Source organism: Peromyscus californicus, unplaced genomic scaffold, assembly GCF_007827085.1.
Source record: "Peromyscus californicus insignis strain IS unplaced genomic scaffold, ASM782708v3 Scaffold_21__1_contigs__length_65335640, whole genome shotgun sequence".
NCBI classification, from domain to species: Eukaryota; Metazoa; Chordata; class Mammalia; order Rodentia; family Cricetidae; genus Peromyscus; species Peromyscus californicus.
The window spans coordinates 58,820,872-58,841,545 of NW_026294514.1; the positions used below are offsets into that span (position 1 = coordinate 58,820,872).

At 49.6% G+C, this 20,674-nt stretch overlaps 1 protein-coding gene across 3 annotated transcripts in view; it reads left to right on the plus strand.

Moving 5' to 3' along the window:
* The window catches only part of Iqca1 (IQ motif containing with AAA domain 1), a 131,831-nt gene that overhangs the window by 85,952 nt on the left and 25,205 nt on the right, over positions 1 to 20,674 (plus strand). For 2 of the 3 annotated variants that reach the window (XM_052750458.1, XM_052750456.1), the window contains 2 exons: positions 4,848 to 4,955; positions 10,030 to 10,229. In XM_052750458.1, coding sequence (XP_052606418.1) covers positions 4,848 to 4,955; positions 10,030 to 10,229 — 308 coding nt within the window. The remainder of the gene's footprint in view (positions 1 to 4,847; positions 4,956 to 10,029; positions 10,230 to 20,674) is intronic. The other variant, XM_052750457.1, reaches the window with a different exon arrangement.

Here is a 20,674-nt window from a genome sequence, read left to right on the forward strand (position 1 = left end):
CTCAAGTCTGCAGGTGCCCTTCATCTGAAAAGCCAGACAGACTTCCCACATTAGGGGAGCTGTAGTCACGTAAGCGTGAGACATTCTTAAACACATCACCCACCACTCAGCATTGCTCAGCCAGTTCGTGTCTGGTCTCCTCGTCCAGAAAAAGTCAGTGAAAACGATCAGCTCTCGCTCGTCCTCTGCCTCACTGATTTTCATTTTATTTTCTTGGTTTCTTTAGCATTTTTTTATACAAAGGTGGCCCCCAGTTGAGCCTGGGTGACACATGCCCTATGAAAGATACCATCTCAGAGCCCTGATTTTCCTGTGTGTGGACAGGAGAGCAAGTGTGTGGGCCAGGCCTCCAGGATTCCTCCTCCTAACAGGAGAGAGCCAGGAGCTCATACACAGCAGGCTGCGGAGTCTGCGCATTCTGAATACCAGGGTCCAGCCGTGAGTGCTCACCAATGCTAGGACCTGAAGCCAGCTTTGGAGTCCTGTGGTTTGGGGTTCCTCTCTCACGTTAGCTCCCTTAAAATTCCAGACGTCATACACACCGCAGCAGGTCAGGGCTGCCCTCCCTGTGCTCAGCTCTGCTCCCCCCACTACCCCCACCCCTGTGCTCAGCACTGCCCCTGCCCAGATGCTCAGCTCCAAGCACTGGCCCTGTACCCAGAAGCCCAGCCACAGGCTCCTGGCCGGGTCTCAGCTACGCAAGAAACAAGACAACTAATTTGGCTTTGCAACCACCGCATGGTCAACGCTGTTCAAACACACTCATTTCAAAGAGCTCAGACCCCACACCCAGGGAGCAGCAAGCTCCAGTTCCTGTGAGAAATATTCTGGGCACTTCTCCTACCCAGACTCCTTTACTACAGGCTGGATGTCTAGTGCTTGGGACCCTTGATCGGGATAGCCAAAGCTAGCCCACTCCAGCCTTCCAGAATTGCCGTCCTTTTCTGGTTCTTCCGATGCTTCTGCTTTCTGCTACTGTGGAATGCCAATGACAATGACAATGGCAGCAGCCTCAGTGAAGGGATGTCAACACTGAGTGAGTCACACCCCCAGTTCTCAGCCCTTCATTAGCCTCAGCTCCTGCTAACCCTCCGCCAATGCTGTTGCCGCCTTCACTGGTGGACTCAGGGTGTTTCCATGAGAAGGGCCGTTGCCTTCAGGGTGCCCCCACCCCTCTCCTACACCACAGCAACTCAGAGCACCAAGAGACCAGCCGCCTACACACAACTAAGATTCTCCTGAGTGCTCTTGGCACACTGTGCCTCAGCAGCGGCTGTGCTTGATGAGAAATGGACCAAAGCCCTCTCTATGCCAGTCCCATTCTCCTTGGTGCTCATCACCTCTGCTAAAGCTTGGAAGATTCCACATGCTTCCAGAACTCCAGTCCCAAAAGCTATGGAGTATGCCAGCATCGCACACAAGCATGATCTTGCAGAAGAGATTGCCTGGAGATGTCTCTCAGATCACTTAATTGTGCTTTTGGGAGCCTGGGGAACTCACACCAAACACAAATGTATTTCTTCAGCATTTCCAGAGATTTTCGATACACATCAATATAGCTGGACTTTGACTCTGTAACCATGCAGCTCACACCAAATACAAATGTAGTTCTTCAGCATTTCCAGAGATTTTCGATACACGTCATTGTAGCTAGACGTTGACTCTGTAACTATGCAACACTAGGCTTGTCCATAGACCATAATGCCTCAGTCCCCACCATGCGTGGTGAGCACTGAGTGGTAGGGTGAGATAGCCAATGTTGGCCATGGGCCAAGGAGCGCTCTTTATGTTCATAGATGCTCTCATGTGCCCTCACCCCTGTCCCTGAAGGATTTCTTTAAGAAGTTTGATTACTGGCTGGGAAGATAGGTGAGTCAGCATGAGGATCTGACTTCTAGCCCTGGAACCCACAGACAAGGAGGCAGGTATGGTGGCGCCCCCTAGTGCTGGGGGAGCAGGGACAGGTGGATCACCGGCACTCACTGGCCAACAAGCCTACCTACCTACTGAGCTCCAGGCCAGTGAGAGACCCTGTTTCAAAAACAACGTGGACAGCTTCTGAGAAACAACAGAGATTGACCTCTGACCTCCAAATACACACACACGCACACACGCGCACACACACACACACACACACACACACACACACACACACACACACGGGTATGTTGATAAACTGCTTCATACTTCATTCCTTTATTATTTCTATATTGAATAGAGTGGAAATACAGGTGGCTGATTTTGTTTTAGTATCCGGGATCTTTTGTGTTTCTGGTTACCTTGAGCTATGCTCTTCCACGCTGCTTCTCTTTAGTTTGCTCACTCGGCACCTGCGTGTTACGGCTGTCTTAACGGGAACCACAAGCCTGGTGGTTTAAACCATAGAAACTGATCGATTCACAGTTCTGCAGACTGGAAGTCTGAGGTTGAGACGAGGCAGGGTGGGTTCCTTCTGCGGCTGTGAGGAGAGCACTCTGCGCTTCTCCCCTGCTTCCAGTGTGTGGATGCTTTACCCCTTCCATACCCTCATCTAGGGGTCCTGTCCTCCCTCCAGGTCTGTCTTTCTCTGTATCCAGTTTTCCCATTCCCATAAGGCCAGGAATCCTGCTCATTTTCAGGCCACCTGGTGGTCCTGTTATCTAAAAGCATCTTCATGGACGCTCCTTACAGAACTCAGTTCAGCCCTCGGTGCGTTCTGTTTCTTCTCTTTCACTTGCCCTGCATTTCTATCCCCATTTCACGTCCTCTACCTCAAATACCCTTTCTTCTGGCTTTCTCCTTTTCTCTCCCTTCTGGAAGATCTGGTGCTTGTGCAGGGGATCCAGAACTTTCTGAGCTCTGACTCTTGTAGATGGGAAGGAATAATGGCTCCATTCTGGGCAGTGGTAAAACACAGAGACATGCTTTCAGAGTGAGGCTCATAACTTGGCAAACAGCCCGGGCTAGTTGGACCCTTCTCTCTATCAGAACCAACACCCACTAATTTAATTTAATATAATTTGTTTAAATAAAATCTGCTAGGTTCCAGAAAATATGGTCCGCCTGGATATTAATATGGATTTACATAAGCAAGAAAATTGAGGTCACTTTCATAGCCCCCCTAATGTCGTGTTTGCTGGCAGCAAGCACTAGATTTAACGGTTACTACAAGGTCTCTTTCCCTTCTGGTAGAGGCTAAATTAACCATTCTGCTATTTATTACCTGCTTGTTAAAGCGCAGGAGTCTCTGGATCTGTAATGGAAGTGTCCACTATCACTCATTCCGCCATCCAATACCCTCGTCCTTGCCAAGGACTTCTTTCTTTAATGCCGAGGATTTGGAAGGCTGCCCTGCACGAGACGGCAGTCCGTCTCTCGACTGTCGCTCTAATTTTCCACACGTTTGGAAATGCTATAGGCTTTGGGTGTCTTTGACATTTCACATACAGGAGTGTGTACGTTGCCTCCTCTCTCTCTCTGTGTCTCTCTCTGTCTCTCTCTGTGTGTCTCTGTCTCTCTCTCTTCTCTCTCTCTCTCTCTCTCTCTCTCTCACACACACACACACACACACACACACACACACACACACACACACACACATCCCAGCGTCGGTGAGCCCCTGAAGTAGGAAAAAAAAGCATCTGGGGGGCACAGTCAAATGCCCTGCCTCACTCTGTGAGTATTTTCACCGTGGGTTCAGAAACAGATCACAGGAGTCATAGCGGTACATAAAGGTCCATCCTTGTGACTAATGGAGACAGCCAAACTAATTTTCTTGGTGACCTTATCTAAATGAGTTAGAAAATAACACTTCAGATTTATGGCTAGTTACAATTAAGCCCTTTGATATCTTTAATTAAACCTGTAGAGATTTATTTCTGTATTATTCCTTTGGTAACCCTTTAAAGATGATAAAAATGTAAATTAATATTACCCTCAACAGGAGATGTTTCTATTTATCCTAAATTAGACTCAGACCCTTCCTTTCACAGTGTACTGCTCGGGCACACATTCCACATGGATCTTAAATAATTTATTGTGGAACTTTGTGCCAATTTAAGAAATAATCTCTTAGCGTTGAAAGTAAAACCTGCCGCATTTTAGCGTCTTTGTATGTCACTCAAAACTTTAGCTCACCACACAACCCAGTACTTTTTTTTCTCTATATGGTGACCATGAATGACAATACTGAGGATCAAATCCGGGGCCTGTGCATGCTAAGCAGCCAGGATTTATTCTGTGTGAGATTATTCTAACTGTTAATATAATTCACCTTTTATTACTTCTGGTGTAGCTATGCTTACTTGCCTGGTTTCTCTTCAAACCTTATCTAAGAGAAGATGTCCTGGGTTCATTCAGTAGCTGTGATAAAAATCCTCTGACCACAGTAACTTGGGGAGGAAAGAGATTGTTTGGTTTACACTTCCAGGTCACAGGTCACCATTGACAGAAGTCAGGGCAGGAACTCAAAAGGGGAACCACTCCTGGAGAAGACTTCTTGCGGCCTCACTCTTCTGGCTTTTGTTCGCTTACTTACTCATGTGTGCTTAGCTAGTTTTCTTACACAGCCCCAAACCAGCTGCATAGGGATGGAGCCGCCCACTGTGGGCCGAGCCTTCCTATACCAATTAATAATCTAGACAGTCCCCCCATAGACAAGCTCACAGGTCAAGCTAATCTGGGCAGTTCCCTTGATCAAGGCTTTCAGATGACTCAGATGACTCTGCACTGTGTCAGGTTACTAGTTCAGTGTTGACTAGGACAGCCCCCATGATGGCTCTGTCATGTTGCATTTGTGTCCTCTGAGGCTTCATTTTTCAGACCAGTTTGGTTCCCCATTCACTCATGCAGATTTCCTTCCTCCCCAGGTGAGTACAGCTACCTGGGGACCACTCTGCGCCAGGTAGCCATAGAGCCCATGCCCTCCCTCCTGGACGTCAGACAGCTCATCACGCTGTATGGGATCTTGCCTTTGGGTAAGGATTGGCCATTCCCACAAGCTGAGGCAGCAGCCTCCCTTCTTGCTTTGATGGTATTTCCTGTTTGACCCCAAAAGGACTTTTCGCCATCCTGCCTGAGACTATGAAGCCTTGTCTCGCTTCCACAGTACAAGCCCACCAGAGAAGGGCATGCTGGGAAGAGTGGCTTCTGTGCCATCTTTGGGTCCCGTTTGTGTTACGGCAATCCACTGGAGAGAGGTGGCCTCTGTGAAGTCAGCCAGCTGAGCCCAAGGGCTAAGGTGGCAGTGTGCCTTCACTTGCGACCTCCTATGGCTAGGTCTTTCCTGTGTACTAAGCCTTTCCCCGAGGCGCTCCTGATCTCCCCCTACGTCCTTTCTCACCACTGAAAGAATTCCATCACGGTTCTTCAGACATGGCTCTAGGATGTGCCTAGGGATGCAGGAAGGCATGGAGTCAGTCTTCCTTCCCCCTGGGGAAGGACAGCGCCCCAACCAGTGCCCACAGCTCTGAAACTAGAAATTCTGCTCATTTCACCTGCTTCAGTAACTTTCCCACTCTGACTTCAGAACTTCAGTCTGCTGACAAGACTTACATCCTCTCCTGGCATTCCATCACCAGTAGTAAATGCAATTTGAGGGCAATATAAATATACAGGTACTATATTTCATATTGTATCTCATACAGATATAACATATTGGAGCACATGATTGAATGTCAACTAACAATATGTAACATTCACAGGGCCAACTTTTAAAGTACACTGAGCCTCACACCTTATTGTAACCTGCTTGGAGACAGAAAACACGAGGAGCCAGTAGTTTACAAGGAACTCCTCCTGCCCAAGGGTGCTACATCTGTTCCCTTGGTTTGCAGGTTCCCGGGATGCATGGTTTTCTGTTCTGCTCCAAAAGCCTTCCTTCAGGAGGCAGCCTGCCCCCTCTACCTCCCTCATTCCTTTGTCATGGAGGACTCTCCCACCCCCCACCCCACCCCACTGCACCTCCCACCCCAGCTATCAGCAGCAGCTGCCAAGCCCTCCTGGCCGCAGAGTCAGCTGGAGAGCTTGTTCTCCTGAGAGAGTTTTATGTCACCTGTCAAGAATGCAGACCCACGTAGGGCAGATGAGCTGTGTGCACAGACATGCCTTCAGGGTGTTTCATCTAAATTGCCTGCGTCACCTCCAGCTGCACGTAAGAGCAGCCCGGGGAGATGCTGCTGGCTGCGTCTGGCACAATTCCCAAAGCTGCCACTTGCCCCCCCACAGCCACAGGAGAAACTTCCTGTGGAAAGTGGTGTCCTGCCACAGAAGGAAGGAGGCAAGGCCTTAGGGGGCACTGATTGTTCAGGGCACTTCAGTGGCAGCCACTGGCAGAAGCCCACAGAGGCCACTTTACACATCTGGTCATGAAACAGAGCCCATCCTAAGTGACAGGACTAGGGTTGAGGCTCTATAGACCCCTCAGGGTATAAGAGAAAGCCCAGGATGCGTCTAATCAGGTCCTGGAAGATCCATAGAAGAGGCTGAGGGTGCTGGGAAGGGTGCTTTGCTGGGTAGATCTGGGTTTGTTCCTATGGTCACATACCCTCCTGCACCCTACCCTCCAGAGACTTCCATCTCCAGATGGCAGAAATGGGGTCTGGGCCTTGAACAGCAGCCCTCTTGTTACTCTGTAGTCCTTCAGACCTCAGACAGGCCCCATACCCAAAGCTAGAAGTGTCCTGAATCTCTAAGCCACTCCAAGAGCATGTCAGGAAGAGCTGCAGTCACCAGACCCGTGAGGCCCCCTGTCTCCCTGGATTAGCTGCCCTCCAACCACAGGGACCTTCCCTGGACTACCCTCTTCACCTCTGAGTGGTCTGGGTGATCCCTTCCTCAAAAAGCGACATCTTGTATGCACATCTGGCACATCTTCCCCAAGTCTCCTGTCCCTTCCCCAGATTCCACACTGCCTCCCCCCACCCTATCCCTCGACCCCTTTCTAGATTCTCCCACCCCTCACCCCAGCCAGCACCCTTGGCAAGCCTACAATTCCCATGCTCCTTTCAGACACCCAAAAACTGTCCCCTGTCTCCCCACCTGCTCTGTCCCTGTCTTTCCTGCCACTTCACCAATCAAAATGCACGCAGCTTCCTGGAGACCTACCTGATTGGTCACTGTGCCTCCATCCCTGGGATTTTTCTCACACACTGCTCCTGGGCTGCTCTCCTCCAAAGTCCAGCAGCATATATGTCCCCTTCTCCCAGAGGCCAGCTGAGGCCCCCAGCTTAGCTTTAGCTTATCCACCATCTGTGGATCTTGAGGTCCAAGCTCCCTTTGCCTCCCATTGCAGACAAATATTCTACTACCTGTGTAGTAGAATATTTGAAGGGGTGTGACTTGTGTTCATGTTGCATTTGTTTAACGCTGTGAAACTGTGTGACTGTGCCTGTGTGAAACACCTGACGTCTAATAAAGAACTGGCCAATAGCAAGGCAGGAGAAAGGACAGGTGGGGCTGGCAGGCAGAGAGAATGTATAGAGGGAGAAATGTGGGAAGAGGGAGACTAGCAGCCAGAGAAAGAGAAGGACTCCAGGGGCCAGCCACCCAGCTACACAGCCAGCCACGGAGTAAGAGTAAGATTTATAGAAGTAAGAGAACGGGAAAAGCCCAGAGGCAAAAGGTAGACAAGAAAAAGTTAAGAAAAGCTGGATAGAAACTAAGCCAAGCTAAGGCCATGCATTCGTAATTAATAATAAGCCTCTGTGTGAATTTATTTGGGAGCTGGGTGGCGGGCCCCCCAAAAGAGACCAAAAAGAGCAGAAACAAACAACACCACGCCTAAGGCTCAGTCGCATCCTACCTTCCCACTGCAGGTTCACCTTCCCAGGGCTCAGTTCCCTCCTGACCATAAACTCTAGCAGCACATCTCAAGACATTTCCACATTTAAAACCCACTCTGCTTAGCCACAGGAGCACCCAGGGTTTGCCAGGGCCATGCCCGGAGCTTCCTCCCATATCCAAGTATGAACCAAAGAGGAACAGCACCAAAACAACTGTACCTCCCCCATGTGTCCTGTTGCTATGACTCCCCTAGCCACAAACAACGCGCCCTTGTTTATGTCACCTGAAAGAATGCGGAGAATGACAAATTTCCTGATTTTCACACAATTCCCTGTATCTTTTCAGTCATACCTGAAAGGAAAAGAAGGGACAAATTGTATTGAGCCAGGCATGATGGTACCTGGCCGTGGTCCTAGCATTAGAAAGGCAGAGGGGGAGCTCCCAAGGGAATCGCCTTCACCTGGAGGAGCATGGGAGTATCTGGGCTCCTGGCTGGACAGCCTTGCTCTTAGAACCTTGTCCCCAGGAACACATCCCGTGCCCCGCCTCCACCCACCAAAGCCCCAGAGATCTGGCAGCAGCCTCCCCATGCCCCTAAGGATTCCCCCACCGCATCAACAACCACTCTGCCCCTCCCCCCGCCCCACCTGAATCTGGAGGAAGAGGAGGAGGAGGAGGAGGAGGAGGAGGAGGAGGAGGAGGAGGAGGAGGAGGAGGTCCTGAGTTCTTTTCCCAGCACAAACATCTGGCAGCACCACAGCCGCAATTCCAGCTCCAGATGATCCACCACCTCTGGCCTGTGCTGGTGCCTACAACTTTGCCTGACCCTTGAGACACCACTAGGGTCCTGAGATCACTCAGCAAGTGAAGCCTGGTGACCTGAGTTCAGTCCCCAGGACCTACATGGAAGGAGAGAACCTGCTTCTCTAAGTTGTCCTTTGACCTCCAAAGATGTCAGCCAGGTGCTGGAACTTTCCTCCCAGGCCAGTAAAGAAGCAGCCCTGATAAGCCAGGAAGTCTAGGAAGAGGCCCAAAGCACTCCCACCAGCAGCCAGGGGTACTTCAGTCCAGATGCCCTCAGGGACCACAATCCCTCCCAGGACACAATGCAGGCCTGACCCTTGAATGGCTCCAGGCAGCTTGTCCTGCCGCTTTGTGAGCATGTCCCAGCTGCCTTTCCAGTCTGTTTACATTTCCTCAGTGGCTTGTTCACATAGGCAGAAGGAAGTGCAGGGGAGGCAGTCAGTATTTTGAATAATTTTCTGCACTGTCTTTTCCTATACTTTCCATGTTGAACATCATTAGCTCTTCTGGGTTTTTTTGTTTTGCTTTGTTTCGACAGGGCCTCTCTACAGAGCCCTGGCTGTCTTGGAACCTAGTGACTATGGGGTCCCAAGTCCCCGTCCTTGCTACTTTAAAGCAGCCTTAAAAATTCTGGGGAAAAAAAAAGGCAGAGGGAAAGGATTGGACTAGCCTGGGCTATAGGGTAAGATCCTGTCTCAGATTTTATTATTAATATTATTATCATTACATTCACATATTAACGGCCAAGACATAGGCACCCAGAGTCACCCAAACCAGAACCCCCCAAGGACAGCTGATCCACTCACCACACCAACCAGCACTGAATTCTCTGTACTTTGTACCTACTGAGTGCCCGCCCACTCTGCTCTGCCCCCTCCCAACCCCCATGCTGGCGAACACCTGCCCTGAGGTATAGACTGTGTGGATGAAGACAGGAGGCAGGAACAATGATAATCCAAGTTGCTTTACTGCCAAGTGCCAGGTGACCTTTGCTCCTGACAGTCTGGGGCCAGCTCAGGAGAAGCACCTCCAAGGCTTTATCCTCTGGCCATTGGCCTTCACTCTGTCTCATACACTTCAATATGGAGTAGAAATGAACATGTCTCAGCCAACCTCATTGTCTCTCTGTGTTCCTTTCCCACGCTGTCAGAGGATTTAGTGAAGCCCTTGACCAAGAAACCCCACAACTATCACACACACAAAAAGCTATTACAGGAATGCTCTGTAAAATTGTGAGTTTGGAAAAATGCAGGACCAGGGAAGAAACGCTGGCCTGGAGGACCCCAGACGGCCCAGAGCCCACTGGGGCAGAAGGTGAGCCTTGGGCTTGACATGATTTCCGTGTATTCATCATGGCCACAGAGACCCTTCGTACAATGCGTCACGGCCTGAGGCACCCTAGCGTAATAAGGACCTCTGGTTTTCTTAGCAGCGTTCACCAGCATTGGCCTCTGCCTTTTCCAGGGTCCGCAGAAGTGCACGAAAAAGCTCCCTGGGTGAAGTCGTTGCTGTTGGTCGGGCCTTCCGGGGTAGGGAAGAAAATGCTGGTCCATGCCATCTGCACAGAAACGGGAGCTAACCTCTTCAACCTGTCTGCCTCAAACATCGCCGGGAAGTACCCCGGCAAGAGCGGCCTGCAGATGATGCTCCACTTGGTCTTCAAGGTATGTGCTGTGGCGCCCCTTCCCTGTTCCAAGTGATGCTCGCATCCTGCAGGCCATTTCCCTAGACCAGCAGACGCATTTGTGTCCAACTCCCATTTCGTCTCTCCATAAATTAACTCTTGCTCACATCTGGCTGAGCATCCCACAGTTAGAAACAGCTGCTTTGCAGCATAAACACCCTACTGTGCTGCCTGGACCAGACTCCCGCAGCCACAGGGTTCCTTCCTGACATGCCTGTGTGTCTCCTGGAAAATCAAACCCACGTTTGACGTCCTCAGCTCACCAGCGTCAGACCTGTGCTTGTATTGTTTCTCATGTGGTATAAATTACGGGGCTCCATTACTCTCTTGAGTGCTGGCTCTTCCAGCGAGTCTAAAGGAGGAACCCGTGGAGAGCTAAGCCCCGCACAGGCGGCTGACAGACCAGAATGATATGGGGCCGTGGACAGCATCTCATAGGACCAACTGCTCTACCAGCCCTGTGACCTTTGCTAAGTTCCTAACAACCCCTTTGGGTCCCATCACCAAAAGGAATGAATCTTAAATACCTCTGACAGGAATCTTTAATAGATAATATGAAGATTTTATAAGATGTAATTGTGACTTGGCTGAGGACCTTGAGGTCATCCCCCAGGCACTCAACCTACCTTTAGTTGTTAGAATGTCAGCTTTGGCTACAGAAACCAATGTGGCTACACACACTATCCAGACTGCGCGCTGGGCCAAACCTGCCTTTCAGAACTATTAAAAAAAAATGGGGGTGGTAGTGTCAATGAAACACAGAAGTGGGCCCCTGCTAGGAATCTCAAGTGAGTGAAGTCAGGAGTGGGCTTTGTTCCCTCAACCACCTCTCGCCATCGGGCTCTTAGGGGTGTCACTCTCCCCTTCTTCCATGCTTGTCACAAAGGGACCCTACAGCACCACGCTTCCCGCCACAGGACGCCTATCGGATGTGCTCCGCTCCGGTGACTGACTCCTCCTGCGAAATCTCTCTTCAGGGCCTTGCCTACTCTGTGTGGATAGATGGGTGAGTGGGTGTGTGTTTACGTTTGCCTGTGTGGGATGCACTTGTGTGAGTGGAGGTCAGCATGCAGGTGTGTAAGAATACACGTGACAGCCAGAGGTCAACCTTGGATGTCATTCTTCAGATACCATCCACCTCATTTGAGGAGACAGGGTCACTCACTGGTCTGGACTCACCAAGCAAGCTGGGCTAGCTGGCCAGCAAGCGCTAGAGATCTGGCCGTCTCTGTTTCCCCAGCCCCGGAATGAGAAGCACACACCAATGCCCAGCTCACTGGGCATCAAGCTAGGGTCTTCATGCTTATTCAGCAAGCGCCTTACCGTCTAAGTCATCTCCCGGCTCCCTCGCTGCTTACCTTCCATTCTGGCTTCTTGGTTTGTTAGAACTGTTTGTATATCCTGGATGCCAGTCTTCCTTACACATGAATTGTGAGCATCAGCATTCTCCCAGCAGACACTTGATAAGTTTTAGGCCTCCTGAAGGCCATCGCAACAAACAGGATCAGACCAAATTGGAAAACCCAGGTTTAATGGGTAAAGCGCTCCCAGGCGATTCCCCAGCCTGCAGAGAGGAGATGGGGACTCGAGACTGGAAGAACCACGAGTCTGTTTTCTGGGATGCCGCTTATATATCCCCAAGTGGTTCAAGACCACTCCCTGGAGGAGGAGCTGTGTTTGGCAGGCTTTAAAGGAGCAGGTTTGGGGAGGAGATGGGGAGGGGAGCCAAGGTGGATCTTCCACCAGACTCCTTCCAAACATTCCAGACTCTTTAGGTATAGGGATGCCAGGGTGCCAGGGCTTGAGGTGGAGCTCCCATCCAAACAACACTCTTGTGTACGTTGCTGTGTATGTGTGCTGGTTAGTTTTAACTGTCAACTTGACACAACCTAGAATCACCTGGGGAGAGTCTCAAAGAGGAATGACCTAGATCAGGTTGCTCTGTGAGGATTGTCTTGGTTGCTAATTGATGTAGAAAGATACCGTCGTCCATTGTGGGCAGCACCGTTTCCTAGGCAGGGGCTCCTGAACTGTGTAAGAATAAAGAAATCAAGCTGAACATAAGCCAGCAAGCAAGCAAGAGACATTCATTCCCTTTGCTCTTGACTGTGGATGTGATATGACTAGCTGTTTGAAGTTTCTGCCTTGATTTCCTGCTATGATAGACTGTAGCCTAGAAGTGTAAGCCAATCAGACCCTTCCTACATTTTGTTCCCCACCCCACCCCCAGAGCTGAAGTCCAAACCCATGGCCTTGAGCTTGCTAAGTAAGCACTCTACTACTGAGCTAAGCCCCAACACCCCACTGAATGATGCTTTTATATGATATTTTATGATATGATTATATGATAAAATATGCTGTGATATTTTATCACAGCAACAGAAATAAAACTGTAACAGTATTCCCTTCTCACAACACTGCTACTACCTCCATCACCAATAAGAAAACAGAGGTACAAAATGAGGGAATAATTTTCTGGGGTCATAGTGCTGCTGTGTGACCCCCCAAAGTCCACCCGGAGCCTCCATGGTTCATAACCTGAGTAATAAACACAGTTTGTGCCTGGGTTTCTCCACTCCACACACAGCTCCTGGTGTGACTCTGAGAATAGCCAGTGACCTGAGTCTTGTGTTCTCCTTCTAGGAAAGTGAGAGCTCTTGTCTTGATAACAGATAAGGAATCCTTGCACTTACTAGAGTAATCACAACCCGACATTATGTGGACAGGAAATGCTAGACGTCAGGCTATTAAAATGTAGACCGGCACATCATCCACCTAGGCCCCTTGGTGTCGGGAGCCTGACACACACCTCATTAAGCATCACCTTTGTTGTGTATGTAGCTGATTAATGAAAGACCCAGAAGTCTCAGGAGTGGAAGTCATTCAATTAAGACTGCTCCAAGAGGCCACTGTGCTCCAGCATGACTGACATAGCAGTTATCTGCATTTAATTAACCAGAGGAAGGCAGGATTGGGAGCTTGCTTAGGTGAGTCAAGGGCAGGAAGCTGGAGGGTGTGGCTCACTAGGACCCCAGGAAGCTGGAGGGTGTGGCTCACTAGGACCCCAGGAAGCAGGAGAGTGTGGCTCACTAGGACCCCAGGAAGCTGGAGGGTGTGGCTCACTAGGACCCCAGGAAGCTGGAGGGTGTGGCTCACTAGGACCCCAGGAAGCTGGAGGGTGAGGCTCACTAGGACCCCAGGAAGCTGGAGAGTGAGGCTCACTAGGACCCCAGGAAGCTGGAGGGTGTGGCTCACTAGGACCCCAGGAAGCTGGAGGGTGTGGCTCACTAGGACCCCAGGAAGCTGGAGGGTGTGGCTCACTAGGACCCCAGGAAGCTGGAGGGTGTGGCTCACTAGGACCCCAGGAAGCTGGAGGGTGTGGCTCACTGTCAAATGTAGGACCCAGGCCATGGGCTCAAGGGCAGCAAGGCTGGCTCTGTGAGATTTGCTGGAGATGAATACAGAAGGGTCTTATTACCCATCATGCCTCTTGAGACTAATCCCTCTGCCTGGATTAATCTTTGGGGAGAAGCTGCAACTGCTAGGAACCTGCGTTTGCTCTTGCGGCCAGGTGGGGGCGCTCAGTCTTCCTCACCACCCTGAAAACAGGGTGGGAAAACAAGCCTCTGGTTTGCTTCACACAGATTCAAGTCCATTTTGTGGCCACTGCTCCTGAAGGAGTCTTGTGTTTTACACAGAGTGGCCGGGGAGGGGTCTCCTTTAAGACGTGTTCAGTATAAATGGGAACAACAGTTACTTCAGGTTCTCTGTCCAGTTGGGGTAAGATGAAGACAAGAAGGTATTACCTTTAGGAAATATTAGAAATTACTCATCTGATCAATTAAACATTTGGAATACTTTCACGGCCCCTCCAGCTCCTGGTGTAGACAGGGAGAGTTAAGACACCAAGAGAGAAGACTAGAAGGTGGGGAGACATGGGAAGAACATTTATCTTCAGGGAACAACAACAAAAAAAACCCCAAGAGGATGGAAGTGAGGAAGGAGACATAGGGAAGCCCTAAGGCACACCCAACTCTGCAGATCCTTTGATCTCAGCCTTGCAGCCCCCAGAATATAAGACAACACATTTCCGTTTTTAAGCAGATAGAAAGAATGAAAGAAACATGGGCTGATTTGGTGTACGATGAACACTGAACAAGTGTGCATGGGCAGAAAGGCCATTTCCCAGGAATCCACAGTCTCTTTGGATCCTTATGATAATAAATCAGAGGCTGGGATGCTCAAAGGACTTTTGGAGACATCTAACCAAAAGTGAGGCACACCCTAAGGAGTTATACAAATTGTTCTTTTTAATGGTGCCCAAATCCAATAATGCCTCCATGCTACAGATAGGAAAACTGAGGCTAAGAAGAACTACAGGGCTGGAATCTAAACTTAAGCGCAGGCCTGACTTCAAAGCCATAGGATCCCCATCTTCCTAAGTCACTTGCTTATCCCTGACTCTCCTCTCTCCCCGTTAGAAAGACCTTGACCCTTCAGGATGCTCCACAGAGACTCACAGGAAATCGGTGCAAGCCAAACAGAACTCACCAGCCTGCACCTGAACTCTGGGGAGGTGCTGGCTCTTCCCTGCTGGCCTGTGGCTCTCTCCTCCCCGCTTCTACTCAGTAACCCAGCCAAGGGCCAGCACGAGAGGGAGGTCCTAGGAGAAGATGGCTACGGAGACTGCTTAGCTGGGGGTGCGGGGTAGGGGTGGGGGTGTCAGGTCTAGGGCCTGCAGCCACACTAGCCTGCAGCCAGAAACAAAGGAAGCACAGCGCTTTGGTGCTCAGTTTCTCCCCCAGGAAAGGACTCTGCCCAGATGTGCTGTTGTCCAAGGCTCGTGACACAGTCCCAAGAGGACCTGGACAGCCCTGCTCCATAGCTCCTGGGGACAAGGACTCTGATGTATAAGACCAGGACACTGCTGTTGTTTGTGGTGGTATTGCTAACATAGATCTGTGAAGAATGTGATGTACATGACACAGGCCACACATGGCCTCAGAACAGAGCTGACTAAATGAAAAGAGGTGGGTGACTGGGAAGATGGCTCGGTCAGTAAAGGGATCGCCAAGTATTAGGAGGACTTAAGTGCCAACCCAAGCACCCACATGAAAAGCCCACTGTGGTCATCCCAGGGCTGGGGAGGTGGAAACAGGAGGATCCCTGGGACTCCCCAGCCATCCCAGCCTAGCCTCATCAGTGAGCCCCAGGTCCCAGTGAGAAGCCATGTCTCAAAAAACCAAGAGGATGGTTCCCAGAGAATGACATCTAAGATTGATCTCTGGCACCACGTGCACATATATATACATTCTCTCTCTCTCTCTCTCTCTCTCTCTCTCTCTCTCTCTCTCTCTCTCTCTCTCTCTCTCTCTCTGTATAAGGCCTATATAAGGGGCCTGGACACTGAACATAAATCCTTAAAGGGTGTCTGTATGAAGGCCAAGGATGCCTTCCACAGAGTGATAAAGGTGGTTTCAGATTGAGGGGTGCAGGGGGATACCCAAACCTTTTCCTGCACACGTCCTTTGTTTATAGCAGTTTTAAGCCAATGGCAGGTTTAAGCAGCATGTGTGGAGAGTTCACCGTATTCTTCTCCACGCACATACAGTCGGAACCCAGCATCCCACAGTGTGCGTGTGCTGTGGTCCGGGACTCAGAATGCCATGTCATCAGTACAAGGCCACACTTCATCATTCCTGTTAGTGCTGGGCATCTGGGTAGCCATAGGGATCTCTGTCTTTTCTTGCACTAATGTGGGCTTTCAGCATTTAATCCTGGGAGGACAGAGTCAAAGGCGAGAACACCCCAGAAGGAGCCCAGATGGAACCATGTGGGAAAGTCCACCCCAAGTCAGGGACGTCATAATCTAGAACAAAAGAAAAAGGAAGATAAGGTCTCTGGGCCACAGAGCCATGTAGTAGGTGTAGCTGTGTCTCCAGCTCTGGTGGGATTCTGGAGGAAAGAAACAAGAGGGCTGATTTCTCCATGGAAATACTAGTTTTAACTGCCCTCCAAGGACAAGTGGGGCCCCGAAGAGAGAGAGCATCGGACTGTAGGCACCCTGTACTGTCAGCAGCAGAATGTGAAAGAACACAATGTGGACATTAAGTCCCGAGTACAGGATTGAATCTGCTGATGTTGTATATGGGGCAGTGAGTGACCTGTGGTCAGGCTTAGACACCACAAGCATGGAAGGAAGGATGCTTCTTCACCCTGAAAACACTTGGCGGGAAGAGTGGGCATTAACTGCAGTTAACCCTGCCCTGGGGCGTGAAGTGTGCCTGAGTACTCAGCCCGTGTATATTCTGTTCTTCCCAAGGTGCCTGAGCATCGGTGCAACCTGGAGTGAGCCCTTATGTAGGCCTTATACAGAAGGGCATGGACTGGGAGGAGTGGAGCTTTCAACATAGCACCACTGCGTGTATAAACACAACACCACTGAGTGTAAACACAAGACCACTGTGTGTGTAAACACAGTACCACTGCATGTGTAAGCACAACACCACTGTGTGTAAACACAACACCACTTTGTGTGTAAACACACTACTGCATGTGTAAACACAGCACCACTGCATTGTAAACACAACACCACTGTGTGTGTAAAAACAACACCACTGCATCCTGACCTCTCCCCTTAAGCACAGTAACAGCACCATTGTGTTCCGTTCATACCAGCACTGCCCTGCTCCCCAACACACTGCCCATCAGGATGAGCACCCCTAGTACTTCGCCTCTACCCTGCCTCAGTTTACCTCCTCTTCATCAGTGAGGCTCCCAGTTTTAGGATACCTTGGCTCTTCTGTTGCTTATCATTTCCAGTTTCAAAACTAAGTTAGCCTCTTGCTAGAACTTGACCTGGCTTCTCTGATTGTATAAAAGATAGCGCAAGAAGACAGGAATTGGCAGCAGAATGTTCAAACAGTGGGGGTGCAGAAAAAAATGTCTCTGCATACTATTCAGATGGACCCCTAGTTAATAAAGAATGTGAACCCCCAATCACCTGAACCCTTCCATTCCCCTCCAGCGTGGCAGCACCTCACACACAGACCCAGGATGCTTCACACCTGCAGGCAGGGAGGATTTCCCACCGCCAAAGATCCCCTCGCTCCAGCCAAAAGCACATGCTCAGCCAGTCCTCACAGAATAGAAAAGTGAATGAGTGTAAGTGGTCCTCTCCAGCTTGGTAAACTGAGGCAATAGCTTAGAAAGCATTGACTGGGTTTTGTTTTCCTAATGTTCTCCCTAACCAGTGAAGCAGGATCCTGTGGGAGAGAATCCTAAAAGCATCCAGAGCACGTGTCCATAACATAGATGATGTAAGCATGTTCTAACAGCTCAGACAAGGTGTCCTGAGGTCTGATGCCTGTGGTGGCCATTGGGCAGTGTGCTCAGAAGATTCACAGAACTCAGTGATGGAGGCCTCCTTGTTTTCATGAAGATCCGGCTTACTCAGTAATTGACAGAGACAGTTGATATTTGATAGGACTGAAGGGCCCTCTGCTGGCCGAGGTGTGAATTATCCCACATGACTTCTAGAGGTTCAATTACATTTAATTGGCCATGACCTCAAGCTATCTGCATGATTTAAATGAAGCTTCTCCATAGCCCCATGAAAATTAAAAGAGCAAAAGATATCATTTTTCATTAGCAAATTGTCAAATCTTTTTTTTTGGTTAATACTCACATACACAAAAAAGAGTGGAACAGCAGATCCAAGCATCCATTGTTGGTGAGCGGAGCCTCCAAGCAAGAGAGGTAGATAGACAGGCGAAGCTTCTAGAAGGTTGAGGTACAGTCGGGTAGAGCCTCCAGTAACAGTGGCTGTCAGCATCGTAGGCATGGAACTAGCAGAGATGAGACCCAGCCGTTCAGGCCTCGTCAACTCAAGCCAAAGGAGCCAGTACCGCGCAGAGTGGCCGAACTGCTCCACTTGTTGGTTATAGAGTGGAGCTGGCTACAGTTTGGTAATGATAATGGTGGTTTTAACAGCTTTTCTTCTTGGGTAGAAACAACCTGGCCTTGTACTTGGTGGTCTAGAGATGGTCGACTTCCTCAACGAACTGCTGGGCCACTGAGGCCAGAGTCATCTTGCCCAATGTCCTGGCCTTATGATGGCTTACTGACTCTCAGTGATTAAGTTGGTAGAAAAATGCAAGTTTGGGGTGGAAGAAATATACCTGCTCTAGCACGCAACTGTCCAAGTTAGCCCTGGATTATTAGCTTAAGCAAAATGCTTTTTCTTCTCTCTCTCTCTCTCTCTCTCTCTCTCTCTCTCTCTCTCTCTCTCTCTCTCTCTTCTTTATTTTGTTTTGTTTTTTGAGAGAGGGTTTCTCTGTGTAGCTCTGGCTGTCTGGACTCTGTAAAACAGGCTGGCCTCGAACTCAGAGATTCACCTGTGCCCAGTTCCCAAGTGCTGAGTCTAAAGGTGTGCACTACCACCACCCGGCACAGTTCTTCTTAAATGATCAACAGGTCAACAGGCCTGTGTACTGGTCTGAAGTGAGTCTGACCCCAGTTAAGATAGTGAAGGGCATAGATAGGATATGAAGACAGATGTCTAGCATTTTGTGCTACTTCAGATATCTGCAGGATCTTGTAAAGAACTGGTGTTATTAAACAAATGGGATCCACACAGTGACTGTGGACATTGTGAGGCCATTAGTGGACCTGGCACCCTGGGCCTGGTTCTTCCCAGAGTCAGGTTGCTTGAGAATGAAGCCCAAAGGGGGTAATAAACTCCATCAAAGGCTGAATACTAGCATGAGACCGATAGTCAACAAGTACTGTAAGAGAAAGTTGAAAGGAACTTTGAAGAGAGAGATTGGCCCTGGTGTGAACTTTTGAAACCTCAAAGCCCACCCCCATTGACACATTCTCTCCAACAAGGCCACACCTCCTAATTCTTCTCATCCTTCTCAAGTAGTGCCACTCCTGATGACTAAGCATTCAAACATACGAGCCTATGGGGGCCATTCTTATTCAAACCACCACAGTGGCTTTCAAGTTTTGCGAGGTGACCAAAGTGGCCATTATTTATCGTAACTGCCATGCCAGAGGTATTATCTACAGCAATGCTTGTAGCAAACTAAACACATAGTCCTCCACTGGCCTAGTCAGAGTCTGGCCTTTGTGGCCTCAGCTGGTGTTTTGTGACAAAGCTTAGGGAAAGTGTAAGGACCTGGGCAAAGAAAACACACGTTACACTTTTGACAGATGACAGATTAATGGCCCAGAGTTTACATGCTTTTAGTCCCCTTGTGGTGGTCCCTACCTGTTCAATGGGGTGGGGGGGTATAGACAGGTAGATTCTCCAGGAAGCTGAATGGCTTTAAAAACCACATAGCCTATGTGTGACTTCCACCAGGCCTTGTCTCCTCAGAGGTCATTCTAACTGAGTATCAACCATGTGCTCCCAAAATGCCTATCTAAGTACTGGTAGGTATAGGATAGGTCAGAAGCCATCTATATGTTCAAAATAAGGTTAGAACCATGAATGACAGCCCCTCATGTTACAGGATGGTAGAGAAGTACATTTCCTATTTGGAGAATGGTCAGCCAGCATGAACAGTCCACAGGGCAGTGCTCACGGAATCACGGATGCTTCCCATTTCTGTGACTAGCATGGAAGGGTTTGTAAAGACGCGAAGCGTCTGAAGACAGATGTAAGATGGATGGAGTCAAGGGGTCTGGGCCAGGCTGTGCTCCAGAGCTCTGACTGGTGGGTGCTGTAGTAAAAAGAGACCTTCTTCTTGGCAGGTGTCTGTCCAGTACCTCTGCCAATGTGTCCAGTTGGTACAGTCTTCAGAAGAAATTCAACAAGAGTCCCCAAAATAACACAGTCTAGGGGTCTTGATTGGGTTCATTTTCTCTGCCAGTTAAAAAACTAAAAGACAGGGGCTGGAGAGATGGCTCAGTGGTTAAGAGCACTGGCTGCTCTTCCAGAGGTCCTGAGTTCAATTCCCAGCAACCACATGATGGCTCAACCATCTACAATGGGATCAGATGCCCTCCTCTCTCTGAGGCTCTTTTCTCTCATGCAGCACTACACCCAAGTAGAGCACTCATATACATAAATAAATAAATCTTTAAAAAAAGTAAAAGGCAGGAAAAATCTGAAGCGCAACAGGTAGCAGCCGAAAAATCTCCTGCACCTCAGACAGAAGAACAGCTTTTATTGGAGATGAGGAAACATGTGCAGTGTGCACACAGAGAAAAAGCCCCCGCAGAGGGTGAAGAAGCCTCTTCTTGAAGGCCGGGGGTCTTAAAGCCTCTGAAGAGCCGTCCTCCCCTCATTTAGGGTTGGCCAGCCTGAAGAAAGGGAGGATGGTTGACGGGTCCAGAACTGCTGTGACGTATCCCGAGCAGGCCTTGAACTTGTTGAGTCTGCCGGTGGGAGACAAAAGCCCGCAGGACTGTGGTTTA